Raw genomic sequence first — 27,787 nt, 5'->3', positions numbered from 1 at the left:
TCCGGAACAGCTTCTGGGATTGCCAAACACTCACGGATGTCACGAATGCTACTTTTGGGGATGTAGTGATGAGTATCGGATAGCCAGCAAGTACCATAAACTATCAGCATAAAACGAAACTGAAGAAATTCCGTGTCTGATATGGAAATTGAGAAATCTGATTAATCTGTATCAAGAGTTCCCAACAGGGTCAGTCTCTGGGTGTCTATGACTGGTAGTTCGGTCTAAGGTTGGAATCCGCGAACGGGATGGCTGCATGGGCGTTTTCGTGGTTTTCCCCATGCCCAACGTGCAACCCCTCCCCTTAGGCAGATAGCCCTCGGGACTTTGCCATAATCACATAAACCGAAACCCTGGGTGGCTACATCGTTTTAAAGAGGTCAGTGACGATCAAGAGGTCGACTGACATGTCGATAGCCGAATATGCACGGGCAATTAATCCGTATATTGAAGATCCCATTGATAACAATAAAGTTATTAATATTGTAAAATTAATAACTAATTGTTCATCGATATAAAGCTATATATCATGTAGTAAGGAAGAGACCATATAAAATAAATATAAGGGAAAACTATTATTACAAAAATTATTTATTTTTAAAAATCAATATTTTTTTAAACGTATAAAATTTTTGTGCAAAAACGTGTAATATAAAAAAATAAAACACAGGAACACAAGAAAACGCAATTGAATGAAGAAAACAAAACTTCCTCAGATGACTATGTAAGGATTATGTTAATTTTATTGACAGTTAAATTTTAAGTTAAAGTTCCTTTCCTGTCAAATTCTTAACTTCAACTTACTACTTCCGGCCAGAACGTAGTTTTGGAATCTTTCTGAATACTTAATGAGGAGGAGCGGTATTTAAACCGCGATGACTACTTGCAGAGTGAGAGAGAATCAAAGTTTCTGATTTGTGCGCGGCTGCCTTGTGGCTACTCTCTCTCTCAAAGCTGTCATTACGCTCGGCCGTACTCAGGCCCTTGATAAGCTTCATAGTCAAATAGAGTTAAGGGGCCAACTCGATTAGATTCTTGATAGCTTCGGCTATATTTCTTTAGTTAACCTTAGTTTTAGTTTAATTCTTAGTCTCTTAAGTTCAAGCCCAAGTGTCGGCTTTGATTGTACACTCCAAGACGGAGTTTTGTTAAATCTTATTAGAATAATAAAGGGTTAGTTGCCCTTCCATCTTGTTGTTTCCTGTTACACGAACTTAAGCGATTATTCGCTAACTAGTTCTTAAGATTCGTCACTTTCTACAGTAACTGAGAATTACACTAGTGAGAATCTTACAACATACTTTTATATACAAGTCGCTTTCAAAATTTAAATGAAGATTTAAAAATTTGAAGCTCATAAAGCTGCTGAACTGAGATATATCTGATCCTGATATTCTGATACAAAAAAAGTTGATTTCAGTGGAGAAGGGTCTTCAAGTATATATCTTTTCAAAACATATGGTACCCTAAATTTTAGAATTTAAAAGTCATCCCAGAGAAACATCCCAAAATATAAGTTACTATCGAACAACATTATTGACTTTTCTTCTTCATACTTTGTGGAAGAAGGGTTTAGTCAATTCAACAATTTATTACTGGGGGAGGTGATTTAAGAATTAAGCAGTTTTATGCCAAAGATTAACAAAAAATTGTATCAATACATTAGGCGTAGTAATCACATTAATTAAAATCCAACTTTTGCGCAATTAGAATCTAAATTTTGTTTCTAGAAACGTGTTTATACTTCTAAAATTAAAATAATAATAATAGAAAAATAATAAAATAAAAATGTAACAAATGTAATTTTTTTCAAAGCTTTTATTCATATTCTTAGTCTAATTGTTGTCTTTAAGTTATTGATGTGGATCTGTTTGTATTATGATTACGTTGAATATTATAGAGAAAAATATAAGGGAGTCGGTAAAGAAAAGCACTATTTTAAAAGGGGGTGGTTGATGCAAGAAAAAGGCTGAGAATTCCTGATCTATATTAAACAAAATAAGGATAATATTTTCAGTTAATTTAAGACAAGATTCACAAAGATAAAGAAATACCATGGAATTATTTTAAGAACTCGTAAATGAGCCTATGCCTCAAACTACAGTAGCAAAAAATTTGCTAAAATTACCGTCTTATAAATGTTTATAAATACAATCATTTTTAAAATAAACAGCCATTTTAGCGAAGTTTTCGCATTAAAAATAACATAAGAACTAACACATGCAGATAAAAATAATCTTAATATTAATTCATGAAATGCAAACTGGATCATTAGATAAGTTACTGTACTGAACATATTAATAGTGGAACTCCTAAGGTACTGCATTTATGAAGTGCATCGTCAATGTGTCTGTCTTTTCTACTGTTTCGATAGCCCTGCTTTAAAATTTTTATTGCCGTGACAGTAAGTCTCAGAAATTGGACACAAATTGGCATTGCCTAAAATTATTATACGTATAATATAAATTTAAATATGAAATTACTGTTATTAAAAAAAACGTAAAGTAGACAGTTTTTTGCTTCAAATTGGAATGATAATTAAAAAATTATTACAACGTAAGCCACATTTAAGAGGGCAAACAGCGGCAATTTAGCCATACATGTTCTGTTACATTCAGTAAATTCTAATAGCAAATTCAATAAACTCGATAAGTTCTAGCAAATAGTTCTAATGAATCATTCTAAAAACCTTTATATGGGTGCGTAATATCGGAAATTAAATACTACCTAAATATTATTTGAAACAGAATCCCTAAATTTCGTTTTAAAGTAGTATATCATAAGAAAGAGAAAGAAATATGTGAGATTATTTTCGAAATGGTTAAAACTTCTGTCTAAAACTTTTAATGGTTTACAAACTGAACAAATGATAAATTACCACAGTGGTGTCACTGGATGACTCTGCTTTGAAAGTTTCCATTGGAATTTCTGGACTCAAGTGACTATGGCCGCCATCCTTGACAGAACATTCGGATTAAATGCACATTTCAGAAATATATAACATAATTTCAGTAAAATATACATAGTTTAAATTAAATAAACAGTATCATTTCGATAAAATAAATATTTCAGGACAAAATATTTTAGAAATATACAGTTTCAGTAAAACATATATTTCAGAACATGCAGATAGGACATAAATGAAAATTGAATTATAGTGGTGCGTATTTTATGCAGCTGTGGAATAGCTGAGAAAACGAGCAAGCTGATAAGCAGAGAGACCCCAAATTTCCTTTTCTAATCCCAAAATACAGCTGACCTTTATACAACGTGTGTTGGAACTGCATAGATATAGTTGAACGCTGATGGTTTTCAGTAAATATTTTAAGAAATAAGGTGTTGTGAATCGAGAGACATGAAAAATCATGTTTCCTGGACGTGCTAACCACTTATACCAGCACAGCGTATAATTTCCTCTGGTTAAGGCGACTGGGGAGAGGTCAATTAAACTAAGGTCTAACTGATTATTATTCACTATAGTTTTAAGTTGCAGACAGCCGCTGTAGAGATTTATTACATTGTAGGGTTCAACGCCTCACTATAGAGATTTATTACGTTTATCGGAGCAAGAAGCCTGAAAAATCAGCTGCACACTCTCCCGAATTCCAACCACGTATCTACCAGCTGCTAGCTGGACTTGCTGTTATTTGCATTTCAACAGTATGTGCAGCGAAATTGGATAATACCTTATATTCTCTCGCACTTATACTGCGACTGAGTAAGACATCCGGTTGACTAAGTTCAGGTGGTGACGAATTATTGTCTACTATATATTTTAGTTCGGTAGGCACCGTACAGGCTTACTAGGTTTTTCGGAGGGAAAAAAAAAACCGTATAAAAAATCACTTGTACCCTCGTTGGGATTCAAAGTACAGATCTACAAAATGCTAGCGAGACATGCTCCCAGTTACACAATGGGGGACTAGCCTTATATTCTTCTCAACTTAAACGGAAATTCTGAAGAGACAGAAGATAATAGTAGACCAAACCCAGTGTGCTATAAATTACCGTCCACTACGATTGTTCAGGGGACAATCTAGAGATTTTAGGCTTTTCAGAATAGGAATCATGAAAAATCAGCCGAGCATTTGTCGGAATTCCACCAACTGAATTCTGCGGTTATACCAACTGCTAGCTGGGTGTGTTAACCTCTTACACCACTACTCATGCAAGAGAGAATGCAGTAATTTGCAGCAAATATGCATAGTGTAAAATGTTTTGGACATTAGCGACAGGTCGAAAAACTCGCCAACAAATCCTTTGAGCCAAAAATATAGAAAAAGAATTAAGAATATATTGGGTATGATATAAATACATAACATTTGAAATGTTTAAAATCATCTTTACATACATAAAAATAGTGATATTTCATAAAGTAACCTATCAGTCTGATTTATTTTCTTGCGGATTAAGTAAAATGCAAACTATACTATCAGTATTTATACCAACTTGATCAATAAGATTTTGAAAGGAAAATAATGATATAAAATCAAGCAAAGGTGTATCAAGCGCTTTACATATAGTTACACTTCCCCAAGGACTTCCAAAATTTCAGAGACAGACTTTCTTCCTTTAAGTTTACTTTAGAGTAAAAATTAAGTACGCAATGCACACTACTCAAAAAATACTCGTTAATCGACTTTTTTTCTTTGATATTTGTTAAGGCTTTTGCTTGTTTAGGCGATTCATCGTTTTCGTTAAAAACCTTCGGTTATCAATAGGCTGTTAACTGTTGAATTTTAGGGAAGTTATACGCAGAATTTTAATTGTGCGGAGCATATATACTATATAATCATAAGAATGAAAGGGGAATACTCCTATTATAATTCTTATATCCCATAACCGCCACATCAGTTACTTTATTCGAATACTAAAGGCTTGAAGATAGGTTACTGTTTATTTTCCAGTTTTTAATAAATCCTAAGATTTCAGATTTCAATTTCTGACACTTGTTCGTAAGATTCGCAAGTTGGTACGTTCATAAGTTCGATAGATTTCAATTTCTGACCCTTTTAAGATCGCCGGCCTACAATATCCGATTTCCCTTTTATATTTTTTACCATACAAAATCATGTACATCAAAACTTCATGTATACAGCAACTGTAAGAGGCATATGCTTTTTCCAATAATTATAAAGAGGTTCTGTTTTTTCCTTTGTGTAACGTAAATACTAGCCAATTTTTTTTTTAAAGTCTTCAACCACGGCATCTCTTTCCTTAGCTCACAACTCTCGTATGCTTTGCTATAATTAAACAATCCACTGGCAAAGGAGAAGTGAAACCGCTGAACACTGGTAGTTCGATCCGTGTTCAGATCCCATATACTTAAACAAATCTAGAATTAGAGTACAAATAGAGTGCTTTATTAGAGTACATCAATGACTAAGTGGAAGACCGCTAAAAGTTAGCAGTTCGGGTCCAGCTTCATTTCTGGTCAACGGGTTTGGCTCCATTGACGTTTTCGTAGTTTTATCTATGTGTAACATAGACAGGATCCAGTTTTCTTTAGAAACTCCTCCATGAAAGCTTCCTTCTTTTAAGCAGATAGCTCAAATACGCTTTGCCATATTAATAAACCCCATCCAATAGACTTTCATTTTAATTAGCAAACCACAAATTATTCAGGATTCAGTAACTATATTCGACGAATTAAACCCAATTACTGAATATGAATGAGATACTTAAATACGCATTTGCAAATAATCTAAAAATAGTTTTTCTATTTTTAAAGTACATTCTTAAACGAAACAAAATTTCCCCAAGACACAAAAACAAGTTCAAACAGAAAATAATAAGAAAGTTTACATTAATATAAAATTTATCATAAAAAGAAGTATTCTTAACTTCATGTCTTTTATCCTTTGTAAACATCGCAAAGGTGTTGGAGAAAAGTACAAAACTATATATTGTAAACATAAAGGTAATTTGTAATAGAGATGTTTCAGGGAATGCGTGACTCCAAGAAAATTCTTTCGCTTCTTCATGAGCATGTGCACCTAAGTACTGAAAAACAAGAACTTAAATTAGAATTGTGTATCGTTTTGCGAACAAAAGCTGAAAAAGAATATATATTTGGAAATATAAATTAATGCACACAGTAATAATAAAGTAATAATCTTATTAAAATTATTACAAGTCACAGAAATTTTCTGTACGTAATTAGATAACCTATCAAAACTTTAGCGGAGCTTTCACCTATGCAAGTAACATTTTGTTCTCCTTACATTGACACAATAATACTGCCCCCCCCCTAAAAAAAATGCAGAATTTTCTAGACCATCACTGAAGAAATAATGATATTTTACGAGAAATTTAGCGTTCAAAAACTTATATTTTAAAATAAATAAATAAAATAAACAAATGAAACGTTTGCCGTCAAAATGCATACCTAAAATAAATATCGTATTACCCATTTTTTAACTGATGCTAATAAATCAGTCAAATGCTGATAATGCTGCCAAACACCATTACATGAAAACAAGATTTCCATTAAAATGGATGACTGATACATTACATTGAAAAACGCGTAGATTTTCTTCTGTAACATGATGTTACATTACATTATCTTATGCTACTACAGCATTAAAACTGTTATTTCTCACAGCTGTTGCCATTTTTTTGGCAAAGTGTCTTTCATAACTTGCTTTTAAATTTTAAAATCATTTTGTTTATAATGTTGCACGCCAAACTTAGAAAAACAATCTATGTACTTCTCGATAATTTTGATTCTTTTCTCCTTTTTAATGACACGGTCAGCTTCCGATTAATAGAGTTATGGATTAATGAAACCGTGTTTAAGAAAAAAAAAAGAAATCGAGTTTTCTCATTGCGGAATGATAGAAAAGCTAGAATCACAAAACAACAGCATAAAGCAAAACTGTCTATGGGAGATACAAAAAGAGAAAGAAAAATTTACGACAATAACAGCTGTGAGAATAGATGATGTTACAGTATCTGAGAATTGTCTGCATCCACAACAATACGCAATTTAATTGTACGTAATCCGGAATATATAAAAATTATTAAAGCAATCTCTTAAAAGCAAATTGCCGTACAAGAGTAACGTTGTAGAGACATTAGGTTATTATTTCGAAGCAGGAGACATGAAAAATGAGCAATGCCCTCGCCGGGACTTGAACCTCGCACCTCTCGAATACGCACCGAGTGTGCTGACGACTACAGTACGAAAGTATACTAAGAAGGCGGGAGAAATACCTTATAATGTAAGTAAAAACAAACGGCATGGAGTGAGGGGAAAAAGTTTGATTGGAAACATTTTAAGATTTTATTAAGAATTTTAAATTTAAATATCCTGATTCATATTTAAATGAACGAAGTTATCACTGAAAATTATTTCAGCATGGGTTTGACACAATAAACATAGACATGCAATAAAATGAAAAATGAAGTTCGCATATAATAAAAAAAAATCAATAGAAGAAAGTATTCATATACATAACATTACGCTCGTGTTAAAACAAAGCAAACATTTCAGTACTTTGTGCAATATCCTTTTGCATCAAAATGGTTTGACTATATTAAACAATGAATTGACCAAATTCAAGCGTAATGCCTTGTCTCCTCCCCCCCCCGAATTTTCGTATTAAATGGTGCTGAAGGTCATGTTTGTTTGATATTGAGCACTTCTGAAGTTTTTCTTTCCCTTTCTTGCCACGTATGTGCGATTGGATTCATTGCTGGTGAGTACAGTGGAGTTTCTAAATTGTGTGCTGTATTCTATAGAAACCATTTCTTCACAATTCAAACTTTGTGATTAGGATTATTTTCTTCTTAAAAGTAAAAACTTCCAGAAAGGCATAGCTTTTTAGCACTTCTTTCGAAATTTGTTTCTTAAATGTTCAAATAACCATACTAATTCAAAACACTATCAATTATGTACAGGTTTCCAAACATCGCTTCCTGCTGTCCACCTTTTCCACTATTATACCTCCATAATTGTGTTTTACTATTGCTTGTGTGTGTAATTATTTGTACTGATTATATTATATATTATAGAGAAAAATATAAGGGAGTCGGTAAAGAAAAGCATTCTTTTAAAAGGGGTTAATGTAAGGAAAAGGTTGTGAATTCCTGATCTATAGTAAACAAAATAAAGAAATAATATTTTAAGTTGATTTAAGTCAATATTCATAAAGAATAAGGAAATAATATTTTCAGTTGATTTAAGTCAATATTCATAAAGAATAAAGAAATACGATCGAATTATTTTTAAGAACTCATAAATGAGCCTATGCATCAAACTACAGTAGCAAAAAATTTGCTAAAATTACCGGCTTGTAAACTTTTATAAATACAATCATTTTTAAAACAAGCCGTCATTTTAGCAAAGTTTTTGCATTAAAAATAACAGTTTCTTATTTAACTAACATGAGAACTAACACATGGAGATAAAAATAATCTTAACATCAATTCATGAAATGTAGACTAGATCATCAGATAAGTTACTATATTAAACATATTAAGAGTGGAATTCATAAGGTGCTGCGTTTATGGAAGTGCATCATTAATGTGTTTGTCTTTCCTATTGTTTCGACAGCCTTGCTTTAAAATTGGTATTGCCACGGCAGTTAAGTCTCAGAAACTGTACACAAATTAAATTTATTGTTTGTCTCCCTTCGATGCTTTGTCAGAACGATACTTATTTTCTACAATTCCAATCTTTTCTTTAAATTTATCGTTCGTCTCCCTTGCTTAGCTTCGATGCTCTGTCAGAACGATACTTATTTTCTATAGTTCCAATCTTTTAAAACGTATTCAAATTATACCTGCACATTAGCATGATGTTTATTAAATTGATTTAAATTTTTTATGCATGGTGTATGAATACTTGCTTCGATCACTGTACGGCCCCGTGAAGAAAGGAAAAAACAGAAAAAAGAGGGAGTTATGCGCGTTCTCGACAGATAGTAGATAACTTCGGATACTGATTTAATGAGCATCCAAATGGACTTACTTCTCAGCTAAAACTGCCTGAAAATACGGGTAAACTGATAACAGTATTTTTCTGTTAATTATAATATGAGATTGGGGGAATAGGGGATAATTTCCTGCTGCAGGTCGACAACGCTAGACCGCATAGGGCTAACAGCGCGGATGATTATCTTCAGCAGCAAACAATTCAGCACATGAAGTGGCCAGCTCGATCACCGGACCTGAATTCTATCGAGCATGTGTGGGATGCTTTAAAGAAGACGTATAGATGCTCTCAAGCCTCCTCTTCAGACCCTTGCCATGCCTACAGCTGCTTTGCAAGAAGAATGGCTCTCATTTCCTACGGAACTGACAGACTGCATAATTGACAGCGTCGCACATAGCTGCATGTGTTATATTGCTTCTAGAAGAGATCGGAGGCATTCATCCTGTACTAAACTTATACATTCGATTTGTTCATTTCATACACATGCTGATTTCTGTAACACCATAATTGTATGGTAATTTAATTTCATGATATTCTATACCTTACTATGTATTGTACAACTGTGGGTCAGTTTAATTAAATTCTACATGTAATTTTTTGAGCAGTCGTCATTTTTGTAAGTTTTCCTTAATTAATGATAATAAGTGTATTTAAAAATCTCTCCGTGGTAATTTATTTAAGAAAGCATCAATAGTGACGTTTCAGTGATGCGAAAACTTTATGCTGCTAGAGAGAAACTTTAAGAGAACATGGTAATCCAGAACACAATAGTAACATATATCTCAATTTTGACATTTGCGTAATTAGCAGAACTAGAGTATAAATGAAAAATTAAAAAATTTCTAAAATATATTAACAATCAATATGTACAGTAATCAAAATGTAAAGTACAAAACTATTACCTGGGGTATAATGTGAATTGTAACGTCTCCTAACATAGTTCCAAATGCGAGTCCAACAAAAAGTTGACTAATGTAACTATAAACTCCTTTATTCATAACTGGTATCAAGATAATTCCAAGAAAACTTAACAATGTTATCACCGTATCTGCAGCTACAGCATATGTAATACCTAAAAAAAAAACAGGAAATAAAGTCAAAACGGGTATTATGATATAATGCTTGGTTTCTATTAATTATACAAGATTATTAAAAATCTCGCCAAATCTGATTGAGCTCATAATATTTGTCGTCATCAAAATAAACGCAATAAAAAACATGTGTTGACACTTTTTATCCTAATCTGTCCTTTTACGGTTGTTTTTTACTGTGTTCTACGGCGATATCGTTAAGTTTAAAATACCTTTACAAGACTTTAAAAACGCTAAAACTGAAATAAAAATCCGTCACACTAAATTTCTATACCTAAAATAGTGCTAGTCTTAAAATTTACAAATTCTGCTTCACTTTCAGAATGAAATTCCGATTAGTGGAATTAAACATTATCCGTTCAAAGTGAGTGCAAAATATGAAGGGAAAATGTACATCACGCATTAATATGTAGAGTTTTATGTTTGTTAACGAGTTATATTATTATTTTTTCTTTTACTATTCACTTCTGCTTTCACTGGCTCTCATCAATATGTAGATTAATTTACGTATTAAAGGACAGATTTCTTGACTTCAAGAGAGAGCTTTCAATAGCTATCGCTGATGGGTCTCGCTGTTATATCGTCCAGCGTCTTAATTACTTAAATCGCCTTTATTATTTGAACTGGATCGCTCTCGAAATCGATAAAAGTTTCATTCAAAATGTTTATTTTAAAATAAGGTCGCATGTCTTTTCTTTGCCTAATTTAAAAATTTTACATTGGCGTGCTTCTGTTCCATTTGAAAAATAAGCTTTTAAAAAAAAAAAAAAAAAAAAAAAAAAAACAGAACGATACAAAAAAGTACTATCACAGCCAGATTACTACCACATAAAGAAGATTTAAAACTACAAAAAGGAAGTGCAAAAAGAAAATGCGTGGGCTGATAGCAGTCGATCTCATAATTCTGGAATTGCTTTTATCCACAACAGTGAATAATTTAATTGAAAACTATCAAAAATTTATAAACACTGTACATTAAAAAACAAAACGTACTGGCTTTTTACGTGAGTACGAATTCTATATTGTTTAAATTTTCTCGCAAATATTGTTCTTTAATTTCATTTATAACCTGGGTTCTTCATTTCTAATTATGTTTATTTTTCATTATTTATAGTGTGATCTTTCGGATTTGGATACCGAGTTTATATTCCTGATTAATTTTTTTTTGAAAATGCAGGAAAAAACTATATAATAGTAATAATATATTATTGTAAAATAGGTTTGTAGAGACATTAGGTGTTTTTTTGGAAGCAGGAGAATTGAAAAATTCGCAACGCCTTCACCGGGAATCGAACCGCGGACCTCTGGAATACGCGCCGAGCCTGCAGACCACTACACCTAGAAGGCATCCCAAGAAAGCGGGAGAAATACCTTATAGGTTACTGTAAGTGGGTAAACTATATAAAATGCCAATTATACAATCTGTTAATCACAAAATGTTCATTATAAAAGCTTATAATCTGTTATTTCTAAAACGGGTCTCTCTGCTGTGTTCTCTTTAACTGCACTCTGATTAACTGCAATGTTTTTTAATTAGCAGTTTAAGTTTTTGAGTTAATCATTAACCGCCTTCGGTATTATCCCGGAAATTCGAGAGCTGATTATATTCGTAAATTTTATATTCTAGTTTAATGATCCTAACTAATTGCAACCATAAGAATATCCTTTTAAATCATTTCTTGTAATGTTTTTACTCAAAATTTCCGGACTTACTTTACATATGGGAAACTTACTATATTTTGAAGGGCTTGTAACATCACTCTCGATGGAACTAGCGTTTACTGATGCATCGCTCACTTCAGCTGTCTTAAAATCAGCCAGTTCCGTCGTTTTGATCTTGCATACTCCACTGACTGCTTGTTGTACTAAGGCAGGACAAATCTCTATAAACTCTTCCTGTGTTATAGCGTCATCAGCAGAAATCGAAAATTGTTTAAGCAAAGCATATGGTGTCAAGCACTAGAAAAATGAAACATTGAAAAATGAATATTTGCTTAGTATATAAGGAAATCTGCAACAATTAATACAGAAAAATGACTGCATTTACTTTTGAAAAACCTTCTATTAGGCGATTAAAAAAATTATCTCTCTGCTTGCAAAACAGGACTTCCCTGTAGAATATGTAACACAACAGTGTTTTGCTCGTATAATTAATCACATAGCTGAATATTAAAAATTAACAGGGCTTGGGTATTGAGTGGAAAGGGAACTAAAAGGGCTTGCGTATGGGGAGATAAACGCATAAACATCCCCTTAAGTACACCTGTGGATCTTACATTTAGTCTCAAATATAAAATGTTGATAAAATCATGTTATTTCCACCGTACATGTTATTGATCAATGTTTTAATATTGTTTTAAATGAAACTTTAATATGAATGTTATATACATGTATGTAAGGGTCCGACCACTTAACCGACACCAGTTAGCTGACAGTACATTTAGCCGACAGTTCATTTAGCAGACAGGGACAGTTAGCCGACAAGGACACTTAGCCGACAGGACATTTAGTCAACACGGACAGTTAAATGTCCTGTTAGCCGACAGGACATTTAGCTAGGAGACACTTAACTGTCAAGACATTTAGTCAGAACACTAAGCCGACAGTGACATTTAGCTAACACGTACCTAATAATTATTTAAACTTACTATGAATTACGAAGTTTCTCGACTTCTCCGTAAGTTCAATATTTAAGCCATTTATTTAACCTATCAGCAAAATCCATTTTTCGATTCTTAAAAATCTCATATGTGCTTTTAATTCTTGTGTTAATTTAGTATTGTTTGATATGCATCGTGCTGTTTGGTGTATATTGGCCGAACGACGAAATTTCTCGTCGGGGAATATGAATTAATTTTCGAAAGGAAAAAATAATTTTTTAGCTAAGTACGAAGGTCACTTAAATGCACTTTAATATGGGATCTTCAAAAATGATTTGTAAAGCTTCTTCATTTAAAAAACTGGGTTCCTTTGAACACTTTTACATCAATAATTATTTTTCTTGTTTATTTAATGATATTAATTTTCCAATGTCGCTCTTCCTAATGCTTTCAGATTTCTAATACTTTTACGTTTTATTACTGTTTTACTCAAGACATCATGTTACATTCTTTCCCGTATAAAATCGTTTCGCTCCTCCCACTACTGAAATTTCCTTTCCCTACCATAAAAATCTGAATAATGCAATAAAAACTTATTTTTATTCTTGGATTATACTTTTTATAGAAACATTGGTGGTGAAGGGTTAGTTTAGCAAATATAGTTTATTTTGTTATAAAAATAATTAAAAAAAAGAGAATTTTTAAGACGAGGAAAGTTTTAAATTATTTGTGACCTCTATAATAGGCAGTTCATGGCAAAATTCTTGAGATAAAAATTCTGTAACATTTTATTGACCACGCCTCTCACTTAAAATAGTTACTTAGGTTAATGTTTATAGCACTAAACTGGTGCATAATGTTTAATTTAGAAGTAAAATATTCTTTAAGGTTTTGTTTTATTCAGAAATGAATACACTTCCGCAAAAACTGCATTTTTCACTTTTCATATATCGAAAACGTCGCTGATGCGACTCCACTCTTATTTTCTAACTGCGCCTACTAAATGATTTGGATCGTGCTGGGGTTGCGCGGATGTATTTTGAGTATTAACTACCGGAATTGGATGGTGCATATTTTAGTACACTGTAAAAACATAAACAGAAATTATCTTTTCTTAATTATTTGTATATAATATTACGTACTCTGTTTTGAAAGTTGCGATGTCTAATTTTCAATATAATACATTATATTAATGTTTTTCTAATAAAATGTAACTTTTCTCAATATCTGTTAAAAATTTATAAATTTTTATTTCATTTTTCATTACTTTTTTTTTTTCTTTTTCATTCCTTCTCTTTCTCGCTTTTGGTTTAGCTACATGGTAATAGGAAAAATTTTTGTGCCCATTTTCCTGAATGCATTTATAAACGTCTAGCCTAAAAAGGCAATTTTCATTGGAAGAGACTGGTTTTATATTAAGTAAAACGAGCAATCTATTTCTGTTAGGCTCAGCAGCGGCCGAGGAGTAGAGTCGCTGAACACTGGTAGTTCGGTCCTAATTTCGAATCCCGTGAACGGACAGGCTGCATGGGTGTTTTCGTGGTTTTCCCCATGAGTAGCATGTATACAAGCCCGTTTTCCTTAGAAAGTGCTCTACGAAGGTATCCCTCCCCCTTAGGCAGATAGCCCTCTGGCTTTGCCATAATTACATACACCCTAAATTATAGCTATCGTTCACACGCAGCTCATTTTAAACGCTGGTTCTTCAGATTTGAAACCGCTAATTTCTATGTTGTCAGTTGCATCTCCGCGCTCAGTGTCATCATGGCTACGTCATCACTCCCCACTGCCTGTTTCTATGGAGGTAAGAAAGGAGTCTAACTTCCTACCTTCATGCCTGTTTCAGAGGAAAAAGCTCTTATGAGTTAGCCCTTCTCTTTAAAGTCCTGCTACCTCCATGGTAAAAACCATGGAGGTAGGAAGTAAGAAGGAGTCGCCCTAAACAAGTTTCTCCGTACCTTGCTCTGAAGCACCGGCGATCCCTACGTGGTGACCAAAATATTGGGTCATTTACCATTGAGTTCTATGGGATTTGACGCGTTCGGGTGTAAATATTTTGTAATTACGTCGCAAATATACATATAAATGTATATATTTTTTTTTCTACAACACTTCAGAGTCCTAAGTATGTGAAAACAACATATTTTTAAACAACATTTCATTCTGAACGGAATTAAATGCTATACTTTTCACAGGACAGTTTTCTCAGAATGGTTTAATTTGAATGAAATATTTTCACAAGTTTTCGTTAATTACATTAGAAAAAAAAATTAAGGTAATTCGATTTTATTCGGTTAAGGTACAAAAATTAAGATCAAAGTTTATTGTATTATTAATATTAAAATTATGCATTATTTCTTTTCTATTTATAGAGCTTCTTCCTAAAATACTTTCTTAAATATGACATGATTTTTTGGCTTCTTTTAAATCGAAAAATGTAAGTCAATTTATAATTAATGCTCTATTCGGTTCATTTTAAATTAGAGAATTATTAGGAATTAGCGAAATACTTTAAACAGTACTTGACTCTCTCTGAACATTTCTGAAAGGGAATAAAATAATTTTATTTTTTTTATTTTTTTTTAAGTATTATTTAAAACTTGTAACTGAGTTATTATAAAATGTAAAGGGAATAATTCTTTTAATTATACTTATCAGATTTCTTTTTTTTTTTACCCTTCATTTCAACAATACATATTCCAAAACTCTTTGTTACGTTCTTAAGTGCGCATCTTATAGCATTTGCTTTACAGTAACTTTTACAGATTGCTTTACAATACGAAGAATTCTTACTTAAATAGTTTTATAACGTATTTGTCAACAGGATTTCAATTTATGTTTACAATTCAATATTAAGGTTATTATATATTTAGATAACATTTATAATCATTATAAATTAGATACATTTAATCATTAGATTTCTTCACAGTACTTTCACAGTTGTTTATAAGTGAATAAATTCTTCATTTCAAATACATTTATAAATAATTTAATGAATATTTAAGTATTTTGTCAAAGGCAGATACATGCTTTTTGCAAGCACATGCATAAATACCCGTACATATTTCCTATTTATCATTTCCGGCATGTTCAAATCTTTAATTTCTGTGCATTCACTATATTTTTCGTGTAAAGTAATTTACACTAATTTAGCATACACCCGAAAGTTTTACATAAAAAATATATATGAATATAATTTGAATGAAAATTATAAGTATTATTTTTAATACCCACTCAAAGGTCAGTTTTTCTTCAAAATTCCTCCACGATGGCATCTCTCTCTTTAGGCAGGTAGCCCTTGCATGCGTTACTCTATTTAATAAAACTTACTCTGACCTATGTGCCTAATTACAAATATTTTAACATACATAATTTTATATTTACATTTAGCCATCAAGTTTCAAACTTTTCAAATCTTCTAGAAAATAAATTTTGGCAGATCTCTTTTAGCAATTTTCTTAAAATCTATATTTTTGTAGTGCAAGAGCTTAGAATTTTATAAAACAAATTCATAATCAAAATCGCTGTTGTTAGTTATCGAAAAATAACCAAGATGTGATTTTTGCGTAAATGTCAGTAAACTATACAAATTGCTATTATCCATCACACTATGAATGTTTCTTTCATGCGAGAGTGTCCCTTTTTCGATTTCTATGGAACTGTCGTGTGTCGAAATACTACCAGAATCTTGTCAAGCGAGCTTCTGAATGTAAACAAAGAACACCCCGCCTGGTGACCCAAGCTTCAAAGCAGTGCTTCACTTCTAGCGCGGAATGGCCCCTTCTCCCTTTCCTACCTCCATGGTAAAAACAGAGGGGTGTCCAGCGGGTCATTGTCAGGTCATCAGCACCCCATATAGTTATAGCCTAAAGCTGTGGTGGTTCAGTGAAGCATTGATTATCGCATAATTGAATACGAATTCATCTGAGCGTTGTATAACAAACCGTTGTAGATGTAATTTATTAAAGTCACGGTTTGCGATATGAATATTACTCAGGTTTTAGCTAATTAAGTGTGGCATTCAGATTTTAGCTAATTAAGTGTGGCATAATTTTTTTTTCCTCCTTTGATTTTAATTAAGAGTAATGTATTTGCACAGGAAACAGTTTAATTACATAAAGCAAACGAAACCAAACCTATTTCTGTTAGGTGGCCTGAAGCCACGAGGCCCGAATTCCCGCGCCGGAGCACTATAAATTAATAAATATACGATGTCTAAAGTGTAAATAGCATTAAAAAAAAAAAAAAAAATTGTTCGAATGTGGCGAGGAGTAGAGCTACTTCTTGCATGGAGGTAGGAAGTAAGAAGGAGTCGCCCTAAACAAGTTTCTCCGTACCCTGCTCTGAAGCACCGGCGATCCCTACGTGGTGACCAAAACATTGGGTCATTTACCATTGAGTTCTATGGGATTTGACGCGTTCGGGTGTAAATATTTTGTAATTACGTCGCAAATATACATATAAATGTATATATTTTCTTTTTCTACAACACTTCAGAGTCCTAAGTATGTGAAAACAACATATTTTTAAACATTTCATTCTGAACGGAATTAAATGCTATACTTTTCACAGGACAGTTTTCTCAGAATTGTTTAATTTGAATGAAATATTTTCAAAAGTTTTCGTTAATTACATTAGGAAAAAAAATTAAGGTAATTCGGTTTTATTCGGTTAAGGTACAAAAATTAAGATCAAAGTTTATTGTATTATTAATATTAAAATTATGCATTATTTCTTTTCTATTTATAGAGCTTCTTCATAAAATACTTTCTTAAATATGACATGATTTTTTGGCTTCTTTTAAATCGAAAAATGTAAGTCAATTTATAATTAATGCTCTATTCAGTTCATTTTAAATTAGAGAATTATTAGGAATTAAATAGTATTTGACTTTCTCTGAACATTTCTGAAAGGGAATAAAATAAGTTTTTTTTTTTTTTTTTTAAGTATTATTTAAAACTTGTAACTGAGTTATTATAAAATGTAAAGGGAATAATTCTTTTAATTATACTTATCAGATTTTTTTTTTTACCCTTCATTTCAACAATACATATTCCAAAACTCTTTATTACGTTCTTAAGTGCGCATCTCATAGCATTTGCTTTACAATACCTTTTAACATATTGCTTTCCAATGCAAACAATTCTTGCTTAAATAGTTTTATAACGTATTTGTCAACAGGATTTCAATTTATGTTTACAATTCAATATTAAGGTTATTATATATTTAGATAACATTTATAATCATTATAAATTAGATACATTTAATCATTAGATTTCTTCACAGTACTTTCACAGTTGTTTATAAGGGAATAAATTCTTCATTTCAAATACATTTATAAATAATTTAATGAATATTTAAGTATTTTGTCAAAGGCAGATACATGCTTTTTGCAAGCACATGCATAAATACCCATACATATTTCCTATTTATCATTTCCGGCATGTGCAAATCTTTAATTTCTGTGCATTCACTATATTTTTCGTGTAAAGTAATTTACACTAATTTAGCATACACCCGAAAGTTTTACATAAAAAATATATATGAATATAATTTGAACGAAAATTATACGTATTATTTTTAATACCCACTCAAAGGTCAGTTTTTCTTCAAAATTCCTCCACGATGGCATCTCTCTCTTTAGGCAGATAGCCCTTGCATGCGTTACTCTATTTAATAAAACTTACTCTGACCTATGTGCCTAATTACAAATATTTTAACATACATAATTTTATATTTACATTTAGCCATCAAGTTTCAAACTTTTCAAATCTTCTAGAAAATAAATTTTGGCAGATCTCTTTTAGCAATTTTCTTAAAATCTATATTTTTGTAGTGCAACAGCTTAGAATTTTATAAAACAAATTCATAATCAAAATCGCTGTTGTTATTTATCGAAAAATAACCAAGATGTGATTTTTGCGTAAATGTCAGTAAACTATACAAATTGCCATTATCCATTAGACTATGAATGTTTCTTTCATGCGAGAGTGTCCCTTTTTCGATTTCTATGGAACTGTCGTGTGTCGAAATACTACCAGAATCTTGTCAAGCGAGCTTCTGAATGTAAACAAACAACACCCCGTCTGGTGACCCAAGCTTCAAAGCAGTGCTTCACTTCTAGCGCGGAATGGCCCCTCCTCCCTTTCTTACCTCCATGACTTCTTGACAGGGAAAGGGAAATTTTATTAGTGGGAGGAGCGAAACGACTTTATACGGGAATGAATGTAGTGTGATGTGTTGAGCAAAATAGTAATGAAATGTGAAAGTATTAGAAATCTGAAAGCATTGGGAATAGCGAGACTCATTGTCGGCTTAATGTCCTGTCGGCTAACTGTCTTTGCCGGATAAATGTCTTGTCGGCTAAGTGTCCGTGTCGGCTAAATGCCCTGTCGGCTAAGTGTCCATGTCGGCTAAGTGTCCGTGTCGGCTAAATGTCCTGTCGGCTAACTGGTGTCGGTTAAGTGTCTCGTCGGCTAAGTGTCCGCGACCGGTATGTAAGGTGTGTCTTAATTAGCATATCGTTTACATTGAATCTTTCCTGCTATTCTACTGCTTCGTCTGCTCCAAAATATGCAAATTAAGGGAGCTTAGATAACGAGAGAGAGAATCTAATTTTAGATAAAGAAGAGAATTTTAGAGAATTTTAAAGAAAAATTTTCTAGATCCTGCAGCGACTGGAGCGATTTCTCTATATCCTGTAGTTCTTCGATGTTACTTAGTTTTTATTTCACAGACGTTGAAATGCGATCAGTTTTATGCGACCGTATCTTGTTCCCAATGGAAAAAAAAACTCATTCTTTGGTTATTTTCATGACAACAGCAAAAACAGATTTGGCGTCACCTAGACCACTATCAGCTTCAGGTAGTGAGATACAGAGTGTATGCCCCACAGAAGTTTCATATAATATCCGCATATTAAGTAACATAACTAATATCTACATATTAAGAAGTATCCATGTTAAGTACTATCGACATATTAAGTTTAGCAAATTATTATTAATTGTCAAAACACTGTGTGTAAATGATTGCATTCGGAGCTTAAAATCATACTATATATTGCAACAGAATAGTTTATATTAACAGGCAGGTTGAATCCTGTCAGCTATTTTACACTTCAATAGGGTGTCGATTGTTATTTTATGAAATAACTAGTTAAAGCGTGGAATTATAATTTATTAGAAGCTTTAACTAACTTGATCAGATATTTCATGACATAACTAGACATTCTATGAAATAACAGAATATTTCAACGGTAACATAGAAACAGCTTATAAGGTTTGTTTTAACTATGTAATTATGTTACTTTTACGTTAATTCACTTTCTGCACCTCCTACTTCTTCTGGTAACCTTCATTAGAATGCAGATTAATTTAAGTAGAAAGCGAAATTGTAAATTGGAGACATTACTGTGATAACCACTCAGTATAGTTATTATCCCCGAGACAGAAAGCCACCTGCCTAGGTATCTTGCGCATTGGTGAGAGGATTTTGCAACTTTGTGTGGTTGAAACATACACTAACGGAACCAAGGCGGTGTGCCTGAACGTTACAATGTGTGTTTTACAGATTTAAATATTTGAGTTCCTCAAACATCCTAGTAACAACGGCTTTTATTTATTAGTTTTAAGTCGCAAATCACAAGGTGTAGACTAATGAATATTTTAATTAAGTTTCAATTCTGGACTTTGTTACTGAAATTTAGTTAGACTTTCTGTGAAGTAGTGAAGACGACAATTCGTCGGAATAAAAAGAGTTAATAGTGAAATTAATCGCAAATTAGGTTTAACTTTGCAACCATAAAGTTGTAAGATTTATGTGATAAGGTTATGTTATATGGCTCATGGCTTATGATCGTTGTTACCTTTCTTGTGAGTGTGTATAATATTGATAGTGTAAATTTTGATGCGTAATGAAGAGCAAACTTGGCAGCCGAGGGGATTAAATATTCATTCTTATTTCAACTGACATTTGCGGCCGCAATTAAGTTGGCATTTTAATCGTGTCTGATTCAAAAAATTTACATTTTTGATAGCTTTGCGGTAAGAAGAGAAGCAGCAAGCAGCAGTCTAGCTACGCCGAGATGCAGAAAGCAGTTCGCAGTTATCCAGTATGGAAGTTTTTAGAAAGGTTTCGGCTCTAGAAATTTTAAGTTCCGAATTAGCTACATCATCATCGGTATGTAAAAGATGGAAAGGGGAAGTACACAAATTAAAGCAAAGAATAAAAGGGCTATTGCAAAGTCAAAATTAGTAGTTTGCTTTCATATTTTTATTTTACACACACACGCGCGCGCGCGCGGTGATTCAAAGAAGACATCTGGTAAAATGTACAAGCAGGTAAAACGGATCAAATTTAGCAGAATTTGTAATGGAATGCATGTGCGAAAATGGCGTGTTGAGGGGAATAAAAGGCAGAGCTGAGCTGTAAATAAGCGTTCAGTCACCGTAAATCATCAATCTCGGCAATAATTTCGAAGGGGTATGTGTCCTTACTTAAAAGCGGAGTTCACCGACATTCATTTTATGCATGGGGTTGAATCAGAACAGCTATTCAACGGAGGTATAGAGAACGATTCCCGAGTACCTTCTCTCAGCAGTTACTCCGTTTTCTTCCGCACTTCATAGATAAAATGCATGTCGGCGAGCTCCGCGTTTGTGTAGCAAAGCATACTGCTCGAAGTCATAACAAAATCTGCTTGTTGGGTTCCCTCTGCCTATCTTTACATTATTGTCAGATATTTTTGAATCACCCTGCATCTTACATAATGGGCTTATGTAAGATACAGAGTACATGTTTATGTTACATTAAATGAGAAAAAAATAATTGTTCCCTACCTCATTAGCTAAGCTCCTAGGTTTATAGCCTTGATGAGGTATCGGCGTGCGTCGAGCTCTTCTCTGCACAGGTTTCTCCTCCGTTTCTGAGAAAGTCGTGTTTATTTCTGGTACCTTATTAACTTGTAGAGGCTGCGAAGCGTCTTCATCTGTAAGCGATGAAGGAATTGTTGAACTTTCGAGGGTTGCATTTTTCAGTGTGCCTTGCAATATGAATTCTGTTTTTTTCTCAGAATCTTTTTGACTCGATTTCAGAGGTAACATTGAAATATTCGTTGTTTCCATTTCTGACTGAGGCGATGGTTTGGTAGCTATTGTTTCATTTTTTTCAATTAAATATGGCGAAGTTACTCCAGGCTTCAGTGGTCTGGAATGTACAGTTTTCTCATTCTTTGCTTCAGTTCCCTTAAATTCTGTCTCTTCATTTTTGTTTGTGACATGTATCCCCATAATTTCCAACATATCCTGGTGTTCGCTATCTATAGTACTGTCAAATTCAACAGTAGTAGTTGTTTCCAGAACTGTTAAACAAGAACTTTCTAATTCTTCATGATCAACGTGCTCCTTTTGTCGTTGCATTTGAAGATCAGTTAATAATTTTTGAAAACCTGCGAAATAAACAAAAAAAAAAAAAAAAAAAAACTTCTCAGAATATATCAAATGTTATCCATGCACAGAAATGCATTTTTTTCTACTTTACTCCCAGAGAAAATCAAAGAACAACTAACAAACTAATAAGTTAAAATGATTTACTATTTGCAGAAAATATTACTATATATCTCTGATTGTAAGCTGATCCATGCATACCAAAAGATAAGGTTTTGCAGTAAAATTTACTCAAAATTGAAAACTTAACATACAAGCCGAAAACTTTTTAATTTAAAGATCATTATGTATGATTAAAATTTAAAATTGTCTCGTAATCCAATTACAAAGTGAAACACAAGATTAATGGCTATACGTTTGATCAACTTTATTTGATTATTTGAGTAGTTAATTTTCTTTTAACGAATGGCATAATATATTTATATATTTCAGATTACATACAATTAAATTAAAAGTGCTAAAAACTAGGCCGTCTAAGTTAGCTAAGGTGAGTACCAAATCCTTATCTAGTCGGGGGGGGGGACAAAACAAAACTAGAAATAATCTGATCATTCAAAAATGTTGCATCATCAATGCTATGGTAGAACTGGAGAGGATATTATTTTCTGCGGGAAGAATAACATTGATGTTAGTGTTGAAATGGAGGACAATGACACTCACCCGAAATTGCCTGCAGCAAGGAGAGATGTTCGAGAATTGCTAAAAAATTCTGAACTAGATACTGATATAGAGAAATATGATTAATGCGTATCAAGATTACATAAAATTTTATTTAGCGTATACAGTCATTTTTTTTAAATGCTGGACACCTGAAAAATGTGTACTCTCCTCGCCGGGACTCGAACCTTGGACCTCTCGAATACGTAATTAAATTTCTAAGCAAAAATTAAGCATTTAAAAATGATCGAGAAAATTTAAATATGGAAATAACTGCATATGAATACATATTTATTACTTTAAATCTTATTCTTGTTTGAAATGCAACAAAATATTCATCAAATCTTTGGAAACGTATTAAAAACTTAAGATATAACCTGAGCACTACGTTGACGTGAATGTGTTGACGTTAGTACAAATGCATTCCGTGTTTAAGGTAATATTTCAGACAACAATATAATAGTAAACTTTACAATTTAATATTTTCCTCTACATTTCAAGCATTTTTGTACATTGTTTATATTTAAGCATACATATTTGGCGCCTGTGCTAAAATAATAGCAAATGGACTATCAGGACAAGAACTTCGACTACTTAAAAATTCAAAACAATATCCAAACCTACGTAGTATAGAAAAAGTGCATTAACATTTAATCTGTATTTGCAGTGATTTCTCCAGAGTATATCATATTTCCAAAAGACTCTGCGTGTAGAAAACAGTGTCTGAAACTAATATACAGTCACTTCCCTATTAACTAGGAAACAGTAGGGATGATGTTTACGCTTGACCCAAAATCACTGTTAATCCGAGGGTAATTAAAAGAAGTATGAAAAGAAAAGACTAACGAATATTATAATTAATAGAAAAACATATTCCACAATTTATCTGAACGTTCAAGCAGTTTAAGCAGAAAAATAAATTTGGTCAAATCAGTTTTTTAAACACTTCCAAATGACTTTTTTTTTGTCCTTTTTACAGTAACTCTTGTAAATGAACAGGAGTTAAAGTGAAACACAAGATTAATGGCTATACGCTTGATCAACTTTATTTGATTATTTGAGTAGTTAATTTTCTTTTAACGAATGGCATAATAATATTTATATATTTCAGATTACATACAATTAAATTACGTACTGATGGGCTATAAACAGTTCTCAGATAACATCACGTGCTCTCACTGAGGCTATCCCATGCATATATTCCGTCGATAGTTTTTCTTGCACTGATGTAATGTAAAAGTACTCTCTCCATCATTCCGCAATAAGTAATCTCAACGTTATTTTAGAGAGGGCGTCTTAACTAATGAGAGCTTTGACTTCTAACAAGAGTATGGTTACTACCATAAGTCATTTTATCTCAATAAATTGGGTATTTGGTGGAGACTCGAAACCGTTATTTTTGTCTTTCAAATTTATGGAAATTTTGCACTGAAAATAAATATCGGTTTGTCTAAAGCAGAAACGAATTACGCTAACGTCCGTGTTACACTTTTGCAGTGCCTAAAAGAATCACAAACAAGATCTTGTTAATGCTATGCAGGGTTGTGTCATATATAGAATTGATAGATTAGTTTTCTGTAAACATACATATGTCAATATTAACTTGTCAGTGATTGGATTTGAGAGAAGATGCCGATATCTGTTTTTACCAGAGTTTATATATTTCTTCCTTTCTAGACAAATATTAACACATTTCTTTTGTTAGCATAATTATTTTAACTTATTTCAAATGCAATATTTTATACAATGATTTCTCTTTTTTATTTTTAAAACTCAATTTATTAAATCTAAAATTTCAGTTTGTTAAGCAGTTTTAAATTCATACAAATATTGTTGTAACAGCTATGTCTTTTTACGTTGTTATTTACTTTCCCATTTTTTATCTTGATTATTTTAAGAAATTTAACTTCGTCACAGTCTCTATGTTATAACAACAGAAATGTCTTTAGCATAGTTTTCCAAAATGATTGGACTTTTACATTATAGTGGATTTATCACCCACAAAACATGGCAAGTATTGTCGCTGCGAAAAGCATAATGTCTTTAATTCATTTCCCACGTCGCTTAACACCCTATTTCCTTAATGGTGTCAATTACTGCTTAGCAAACTCAGCAATCTAAATCAATTAACGAATTTCTTAATAATTCAAGTACTTATTTTTTTCGTTCATTTCTCTTATTGATTCAGTTTGAATGCTTTTAATTTACATTTGAAAATCATGAACGTTTGCAGCAGCAGCATGACAACTAAAAGTGATTCTCATGCCTTGTGTTATGTATCTGGGGATTTTTACTTTTCTATTCAACCATTTCATTTTAAGCCCACTTCATATATTTGTTTTTATTGCCTACATTTTTATGTATTAGACCTTGTACATTGTTGCACTGTGTGCATGTGATTTATATTCAAATGATAGTTTTTATAAACATTTGCATCATTACTTTAATTAACAAAAATATTTCTAACACTGTAGTATAAACTTTGGTTACGAATAATCGTTCGCTAGCTAACTAACAAAATTAAGTTTTCTAGTCTAGTTCAGACTTCAGTAACATTATTTGTAAGGAAAGATGGCACGTTTTAATTATAAATGTAATTGATATAATTTATAAATTTAATTAATATGCTTTGTAACTGCCCAATCTATAATAATATTATTATTTATCCCCTTACTGTAATTAATAGAAGATATTTTTAATGCTATTTATATATCTTTTTTACTTACATGAAAATTTTTTTCCGTTTCCTCTTTTTTTCACTAATATTTCTACAGTATAATCACATAGGAAAAATAAGTTACAGAGAGTTGCTACAAAAACAAATTTAAGTTATTATATCTAAACAAACATCCAAAATTGTGTTTTGATTTAATGAGTTTTATCTATACTTTTTATTTTATTTGATAGTTTTATGCTTGCTAGTGTTGCTTATTTACTTAATAGCCTACTTACTATTCAATGAGTTCAAATGTCTTTTGAGTTTACTAATCCTTCTATGTTCCTTTGATATAGTTTAAAATATTCATTTTCAGAAAGAGCATCTTTCGTGCAATTGTCTATTAAATTAAATTCAAACTGCTGATCATTTTCCAGAGGAGGGACAGCACCAGTGGCCGAGCGGGGAAGACCACTAGTAACTGGGAGTTCGGAGCTGGGTTAGAACCCAGACGAACGTCTAGCTGCTTGATTATTTTTTGTGGTTTTCCCCATGCGTAACGTGAATACGAGCCTGATTCTTTTAGAAAGTCATCCACGAAGACTCCCTTCTCCAGATAACCCTTGTGTGTTTTGTATTATATGCCTGCGCCTGTTGTTTCGTATAGTGATCTATGCAAATTCTAAATTCTTAGGAATACACTGGTGATCCAATTCAAGAGAATTTACATATTTTTGCGACTTTCCAGAATCATACTTAACAGAAATTATGCTTCCAAACAAAAAATGCAGATCTACAATATCGAATATGCAAGCCACTCGTGCGTGCTGGCAAGTACTTAGGGGAAAGACTATTAAAAGCACACATGGCATTTTCTGCATTTTGTTCGCTCGCACTCCTAGCCGACTTTCGAGATTTTTATTTATTTGGGCAACATTCGGTGAAATTTAAAAACCTATAATTAAAGTAACCAATAAAACAGTAAAGAAATGGAATGAGGTACAGAATCTTAGGGAGATGGGAAGCACATCACTCTCAAGTGCAGATTGCTCGAGACTTCAATGTAACGTCCAGCGTCATGTGCAATTTAAGGAAACTATTTAAGGATACTAGATCCGTAGAGAGAAAGGCATATACAAGGTTTTTCGAGATCTATGACGACGAGTGAAAATCGATATTTGTCTATTTCAATAAGACGTAAAAGGAGTGCAACTGTTTTTCAGCTGTCCAGTGACAACCATGCGATCACAAGACGCCGAGTTCCTATGGTTGATGTTTCTACAAGGGCTCATGAGAGAGGTCTGTTTACAAAGAAGACCTGGTGTTTTCATCCCACTTATTTCTGCGCATAAATGAGACTGTTTAGCATGGTGGAGAGAACAGCGTTTATGGACCAAGAATCAGCGAGGAACAATTCTTTTCACAAATGAGCCCTGATTAAGCCTAGACACTAATTTTCGACTCACTTTTATTTGGAGAGAACCAAGGTCCCACTATCTGTCCTCTACCATCCCAGAAAGGGCAGCAGAATAGTCTGGGCAAGCATCGTATTATATAGGTGCACAGACCTTCAGATCTTTGAAAGAGGTTGTGTATCTGCTGCGAAGTAAATGGAAGAGATGTTGGCCTTTTCAAGAGTGCAGTTGACCCTCAGTTCATTTTATGTGTTTTAAGTGTTATGTGTCTTATGTGGACCGTCATTCACATAGGACTAATTTGACGCATGATTTTCTGGAAAGTCGAGATGTAAAGTGGATGGGTTGGTCGGCTTGATCTAAACCCTACAGAACTCGTCTAGGGTGAATTTGGGAGGGCAATTGCAACCTCCTTCTCCTTTCCAGAAACGTCTATGACCTGAAAACTGCGCTACTTCAGGAATGGGCTGACTGCCACAGGGACTTATAAGCTGCCTAATTTTTTAGTAGTCACGTTATCAGAGCTGTAGCATCCTCCCTATTAGCCCCTTTTCGTTTTTGGCTCAATCTTTCAACCTCTGTTTTAAATCTTCCTGCTGATAAGCCTTACGCGTGATCCTGCGTATGTAGCATGAAGGTTACACAATGTAATTTATTGTGATTTACATCAACCCATGTCCATACCAAATTTCATTAAAATTTATCTATATTTTGAAAAATCAACTAAATGTAAAAATTTTCTTAATTTTGAACACCAATGAACTTTTTACATCGTTATACCCAATGCATAAATTGCATCGAAGCGCTACTCCACTATTTCTCAGTTTTTGAGATAAATCGTAATTTTAGCCGAAGCGAACCGGAGTCCTAAATAATAGGGCTTCGGCATTTCTTTTATGTAACTGAACCCCATTTTCAACAGAAATTCCTTTTAACTCCAAATTTTATTTTGGTAGTAAATAAACCTTAAAATTCAATCTATACTGT

The 27,787-nt window shown here is 32.7% G+C and overlaps 1 protein-coding gene across 4 annotated transcripts in view; it reads right to left on the bottom strand.

The window, feature by feature from the left end:
* Positions 1–27,787, bottom strand: part of LOC118200614 (metal cation symporter ZIP14-like) — a 227,741-nt gene that overhangs the window by 70,211 nt on the left and 129,743 nt on the right. For all 4 annotated transcript variants that reach the window (XM_085808936.1, XM_085808937.1, XM_085808935.1 and 1 more), the window contains 5 exons: positions 21,467–22,074; positions 11,763–11,988; positions 9,841–10,010; positions 5,845–6,003; positions 2,879–2,956 (listed from right to left, as the gene is read on the bottom strand). In XM_085808936.1, coding sequence (XP_085665062.1) covers positions 2,879–2,956; positions 5,845–6,003; positions 9,841–10,010; positions 11,763–11,988; positions 21,467–22,074 — 1,241 coding nt within the window. The remainder of the gene's footprint in view (positions 1–2,878; positions 2,957–5,844; positions 6,004–9,840; positions 10,011–11,762; positions 11,989–21,466; positions 22,075–27,787) is intronic.

Source organism: Stegodyphus dumicola, chromosome X2 (genome assembly GCF_044657685.1).
Source record: "Stegodyphus dumicola isolate Sdum_Otavi_A_Nest chromosome X2, ASM4465768v1".
In the NCBI taxonomy this organism is placed as follows: Eukaryota; Metazoa; Arthropoda; class Arachnida; order Araneae; family Eresidae; genus Stegodyphus; species Stegodyphus dumicola.
Note: the sequence above shows the minus strand (reverse complement) of the source record. Positions and strands in the feature narration are given on the sequence as shown.